The sequence below is a fragment of the Gymnoscopelus braueri genome, assembly GCF_963280865.1.
Source record: "Gymnoscopelus braueri genome assembly, chromosome: 7".
Classification (NCBI taxonomy): Eukaryota; Metazoa; Chordata; class Actinopteri; order Myctophiformes; family Myctophidae; genus Gymnoscopelus; species Gymnoscopelus braueri.
In genome coordinates this window covers 18,184,253-18,190,252 of record NC_137608.1, presented here as the reverse complement: position 1 = coordinate 18,190,252, position 6,000 = coordinate 18,184,253, and the positions used below count along the sequence as shown (strand labels likewise).

The following is a 6,000-nucleotide window of genomic DNA, read 5'->3' as shown; positions in this document are numbered from 1 at the left end:
TGAGAGGAATTGCATGTTCCTACGTATTGAGTTACGCCCTCCTGGTGAAACTCCTCACTCTCAGGTGAAAAGAAACGTATCGGAGGAGACACATGCTCGTCTACAACACCCTCCCACATGACCAACTAGATTAGGAGGGGAGAAAAAGGGTAAAATGGAAAACAAACAATAAAATAATCAAAAATAATAAAGAGGGGTTGATGATTCTAAAATGACAAACTGGATGAATTATGTTGATGATGATTCAATGGACAGACATTGTGCACTAATGTTTTCTCCCCCTCGTGGTGGCGTTCCAGAATTGCGATCTCAAAATCTCTTGGTTTCCTAGAAAAACACATGCTTGACCTCATGGAGAGCGTAGATTGTCTTTATCGTTGGCATGTCTGGTGTACATTCTACGGTGTTGGTCGTCCACCTGCGTCAAGTACCATGTCCCGGGGAACAGCTCGACCACTGGGCTCTGTGGTACATAGCTTGCGAGGTGGTGACTCTCTTCTCGTAACTTCATGTTCTCAGCAAACACAGCAGGGGCCACCTTCCTCCGAGAGTCCAGTCGGACCTTCAGGTCACTAAGGCTGGCGAGCAGTTTGTCCAGTCCAGAGCTGGGTGTGCCGTCCTGTGTGACTGTGAGAGAGTAGAATGTGGCGGCGAATCCCGATCCATAGGAGAACACCCCGATCCTCTGACCCAGCAGCTGCTGAAGTGTGTGTTGTGCAATGACAGACGCTAGGCAGCCGTACACTGAGGGGGTGTACATGTTGCCGTTCTGGTTGGAGACCAGCAGCGATGGCTTGGTCTTATGCTCAAACAGCTCAGTGCTGGCTTTCATGAAGGCTTTTTCTACGTCCCGGTCGAAGTAGGTCTCCTCTAGCTTCACGTCTCTGAATGCTTCCAGGCCAGCGAAGGGTCCCGTCTCAGTATTGGGGTTTGGGTGGCTGAGGAGGTCATTCAGCATGAGCCGGGCCAGGGACTTCTGCACCAGCTTGCAGTACGGCGAGTGAAAGACCACGAAACGGAAATCCTCCAGGCCGAAATGCTTGTCCACGCTCTCTTTTTTCCACTGCCCGTGGATCTTGTTGCGGTACACGGCGTAGCACTGATCCAAGGCACTGAGGTAGCATTCGATGGACAGTTTGCCGTTCACTACAGGGTACTCTGACAGCATGTCAGGCTTGTAGAAGTCGTATGCATGCTTCATGTGCGTTCCCCGCAGTCCTCGGTCGAAGATGAGAGGAGCGTTGGGTCCGACCAGCATGGCCACCGCCCCAGCGCCGCCCGTGGGCCGGGCGCTGCCCGTGGCGTAGACGGCGATGTCCCCCGCCACCACCAGAGCGTAGCGGCCGTCCCAGTAGCTGGACTCGACCCAGTTTACAGCGTTGAAGAGTGCCGCAGTCCCCCCGTAGCAGGCGTTGGTTGTGTCGACCCCTTCCACGTCCGTGTTGCCGCAGCCCTCGAACAGCTGCATCAGGACCGTCTTGACAGACTTGGACTTGTCAATGATGGTCTCGGTCCCCACCTCCAGCCGTCCCACGCAGTCGTAGGCCAGCCGGTTCCTCTCCATGAGGCGCTGAACGGCGGTGAGGCACAGCGAGTTGATGTCCTCGCGGTCCGAGCAGAAGCCCATACGCGCCTGGCCCAGGCCCACAGTGTACTTACCGGGGGAGACGCCGTCAAAACTCTCCAGGTCTGCCTGGTCCACATACTGCGAGGGGAAGTACACCTCCAGGGCGAGGATGCCCACGTCTTTCGGCCATGTGGTCGACAGGCTGGCGCGATCTGATACGGGCATTAGGCCTATTATGTCTTAATTGCTGTAATTTACTGATCCAAAAAATTAAGAGATCTTCGATTCAGTTATGAATCTGATCCACTTAAAAGGGCCTGTTTTCTATCTCTATCCTGGTTTTTTGATTGATTGAATACTTTATTAACAGTTTGCAAAGACAAGCACAGGGAAGTACAGTTCAATACAAGGTCTGTTAAGAGGATGTTAAACCCAAGAAAGCACTATGGCTTGTTTCCATCTGGGTCCTTTGTACTCAATTCATCGAAAAAGTACAGTACAGTAAATTATTTATAAGACCACTGTCCCATATTAGGACACGTGTTCTGCTCCCAACGTGACGTCATATCTCACTGACAAGTTCATGGTTCTCCCCTCCAAGAATATTCAAAGTAACGGTCCCACTCCCATAGAGTTAAAATAACGGTCCTGATCCATGACGTTGACGCGATGACGTTCACCTCGAGACGTCACCACGTGCTTCTACGGATGAAGGCACGGTTCAGTTCATCTTCGCTGCTGCAGGTTTTGTGGGACATGCTCCGCTTAAATGACAACAATACACATCGAAATCAAACAACACGATGTTCCTGTACAATTAAGACCCCGACAGAAATGTAAAAGGGCGACTTTGAAGGTCAATTTAGGTCCTATAAATGGTTCATCATTTCACCGTTTGATAGGAACACAGGAACGTTGAAAGGATGATGCTGATGGTGTTTAGTGCAAATGCGATACCAGGCCAATGATGTCTAAAAGGTACTGTAATTTAATGTGTCACAAACCTATATGCTTTATTAATGACGATCTTAGATATTTAGAGATGATAGTTGACGTAGCACATAGGCTACTGTATAGGCTATGCAGTAATAAGGGCGAGTTATTTCATATAAGTGGCATCTGTTCTTCTGCCGCAAAGATGCATTACGTATAGCCCCTTTCGGGACCCTGTTTACCTTTTTTGTATTTGGGAAGGCGGTATACCAGGGTCCCTTGTATCCCCTACGGAACCTCTCCCTCCGCTAAGTAGCTCCGAGATGAGGTCCCTCTTTAATTCCTGCCGGTGTCCGGTCCGGCTGCGGTACCCATTTTCGCACATTTTCCACTTTTACATGTTTCTTACCCCTTTCTGCACATCGTATCCAAAAAGCAAAGCAATTGCGCCACTCTCTCAGATGTTTTAAAGGGATATTTCACTTTCAAAAAAACTTTTGGTCATTTTATCGTCTACTCAGGCTTTTGTGAGCCCCCCAGACAGTTTTTAAGTTGCTTGATTCAGTATTGAGATATTTGATAATCATTGTATCAGACACGCCCCCTTCCTATACAAACCCATTATAACTTCAAACTCCATTTTTAACCTGTTAGATTCATCAAAAACACCCGTCCTTGGTTTTGCTGACTCACCCTGCCCTCCTAATACGTGAGGGGGCCGTGTTTTTTCGATTACTTTTTTCAATTATTTAATTTAAATTTTTTATTGTATTTAATTGTTTTCATTTTCCAAAAGAAATATTACAAATAAATGAAAAAAGTTATCGAAAAAACACGGCCCCCTCACGTATTAGGAGGGCAGGGTGAGTCAGCAGAACCAAGGACGGGTGTTTTTGATGAATCTAACAGGTTAAAAATGGAGTTTGAAGTTATAATGGGTTTATATAGGAAGGGGGCGTGTCTGATAAAATGAATATCAAATATCTAAATACTGAATCAAGCAACTTAAAAACGGTCTGGGGGGCTCACAAAAGCCTGAGTAGACGATAAAATGACCAAAAGTTGTTTTGAAAGTGAAATACCCCTTTAAGTTCTAGCGGAACATAACAGCTTCCAACGTGTTGAAGAAAGTATTTAATTTGCATCGGATTTCATCCGGTTCCATAATATTTTGCACATGAAGATGCAATTCAACATTTGACCAGTAGGGTAATCAGTAATGTTATCTCTACGGGCGCAACTCTTGCGCAATGTCTTAAAAACATGGAACCGGATGAAATCCGATGCAAATTAAATACTTTCTTCAACACGTTGGAAGCTGTTATGTTCCGCTAGAACTTAAAACATCTGAGAGAGTGGCGCAATTGCTTTGCTTTTTGGATACGATGTGCAGAAAGGGGTAAGAAACATGTAAAAGTGGAAAATGTGCGAAAATGGGTACCGCAGCCGGCAGGAATTAAAGAGGGACCTCATCTCGGAGCTACTTAGCGGAGGGAGAGGTTCCGTAGGGGCTAGGTCCCTTGTTGGTTAGAACACGCTCTCTCGTACCGGCGGCTACCACTGTCTGGTCTCGGGTTTACAGCTCGTCGCTTAGAAGTTGCAGAGATTTCTCAAAGGTACCAACAAGAGCAATACTAACACGCGAGAAAGCGGCATCAAAAAGCGGGGATCGGCGATGCCGTTTAACATTTTTAATAATTTAGTAAACCTTAAGCTCCTTTCTCACACTCTGCTCCACTGCCCATGTTCCGCCTCCCCGCGGTGACTGACAAGCTGCGCGTCCTACGTTACTGCCTCTGATTGGCGAGCTCCTACACGCTTGCATGACAATCACAACGCGGGGAGGCGGGACATGGGAAGTGGAGCTGCAGGAGCAGAGTGTGAGAAAGGAGCTTAAGGTTTACTAAATTATTAAAAATGTTAAACGGCATCACCGATCCCCGCTTTTTGATGCCGCTTTCTCGCGTGTTAGTATTGCTCTTGTTGGTACCTTTGAGAAATCTCTGCAACTTCTAAGCGACGAGCTGTACGCCCGAGACCAGACAGTGGTAGCCGCCGGTACGAGAGAGCGTGTTCTAACCAACAAGGGACCCTGGATACCGCCTTCCCAAATACAAAAAAGGTAAACAGGGTCCCGAAAGGGGCTACATTACGTACAGCATGTGTGAATGTTGGTCGTAAAGTTGTCACTTATCCCAGTAGTACAGTAAATTAATGTAGCCTAAGCTATTCACTCTAATTGTTTAATTTAACTCTGAGTGTAGTAGGCAAATGAAACCTAATGGACCTGTAAGTGAACAGTTTTTTAAAACGGTTTGTATGATGTTCTGCGTAGTGTATATCTGTCTGTCATTTAATGTCTCTATGAATTGAGTACAACGTACCCCAATGGAAACATGCCATAGGCTTTCTTGTGGGTTTTAAATCCTATTAGCTGACCTTGCATTAGACTGTACTGTCATGTGCTTTTTTTCTCCAAACTTCTAATAAAGTATTCAATCAACCAATCAATAAGGGATTGACGATTTGAGTGTGTTGGATAGATAATTAAGACTACATGGCCATATTATAAGGCACAAAAACAAACATGACTTCTGCCACTGTTGGACCCATAATAAGATAACAAAAATAATGAATGTCACAGACGTCCTCTTGTGGGTTCAATGCATTGACTCACATGACTTTTGTGTTACAAACCTGACATCAGGATCCGCCTCCAGTGTGGAAAAGGCCCAATCACGTGTTATGGAGGACAATGGATGATCCCACAGGAAATCAGATTCAAGCGCCTTGGCAGCCATGGGCGGGCCAAAACACCACCTGGTCCCCTGCTTCAACTCATGGACCCCAATACAACCCTGTACCCGACTTGCAGCATCTCAGCCTGACTTCAGATCAGCTACCAGCCTCTGAGCATCACAACCAGGACGATCAGAGAAACTACAGCGTCCTATCACCCTCGCATGATGCTCATTATGAGGCACTGTGCAAAACATCTCACGCTGGCCACAGTTCCCCGCCCACAGCATTACATGCTAGCAACGCTGACCAGAATGCACAACCTGTTCATATTTTACCCGCGGCTCCAAAAAACATACCTCCTCCACCTTCCCTCCCGATAACACGTCAACATACACAGTCTTGCAGACCTCAGCCCATGTCACCTTGTGCCCCCTGCACCTCCCACAAAGCAGTATCCCCTCCTGTCCAACCTTCATGTCCTCACCAGGGTCTATTCAACGGACCGAAGTCACCACATCAGAGAGAACCGGCCGCCCCCCACCATCCGATGCAACAGTGTGTGAGCCAGGGACCACGAAGCATGCCTCAGACCATGTGTGGAAGACCACCAGACCCGGGTTCTCATCCTCATCCTCCTCTTCCCCCTCCCGGGGGATTTGGCTACAATCCCAGCCACACCTCCTCACCCACCTCTCCTGTCCAACAACAACCTCAGTGGGCACCTCCACCACCGCATTATAGTGGTACGTTTTATGGCA

The 6,000-nt window shown here is 47.5% G+C and overlaps 2 protein-coding genes across 3 annotated transcripts in view; one reads left to right on the top strand and one right to left on the bottom strand.

Annotated features, from left to right (window-relative positions):
- Positions 1-349: 349 nt before the first annotated feature.
- Positions 350-1,792, bottom strand: LOC308088921 (hydroxymethylglutaryl-CoA synthase, cytoplasmic-like; the record flags this gene model as incomplete). The annotated part of the gene is made up of 1 exon (XM_080433504.1): positions 350-1,792. One exon carries the CDS (start codon positions 1,790-1,792, stop codon positions 350-352), a length of 1,443 nt encoding a protein of 480 aa, XP_080289630.1.
- Positions 1,793-2,313: 521 nt separating this feature from the next.
- LOC308088700 (protein transport protein Sec24C) overlaps positions 2,314-6,000 on the top strand; it is a 29,389-nt gene continuing 25,702 nt past the window's right edge. For both annotated transcript variants that reach the window (XM_080433258.1, XM_080433257.1), the window contains exons 1-2: positions 2,314-2,545; positions 5,208-5,985. In XM_080433258.1, coding sequence (XP_080289384.1) covers positions 5,256-5,985 — 730 coding nt within the window. In that variant the 5' untranslated portion in view covers positions 2,314-2,545; positions 5,208-5,255. The remainder of the gene's footprint in view (positions 2,546-5,207; positions 5,986-6,000) is intronic.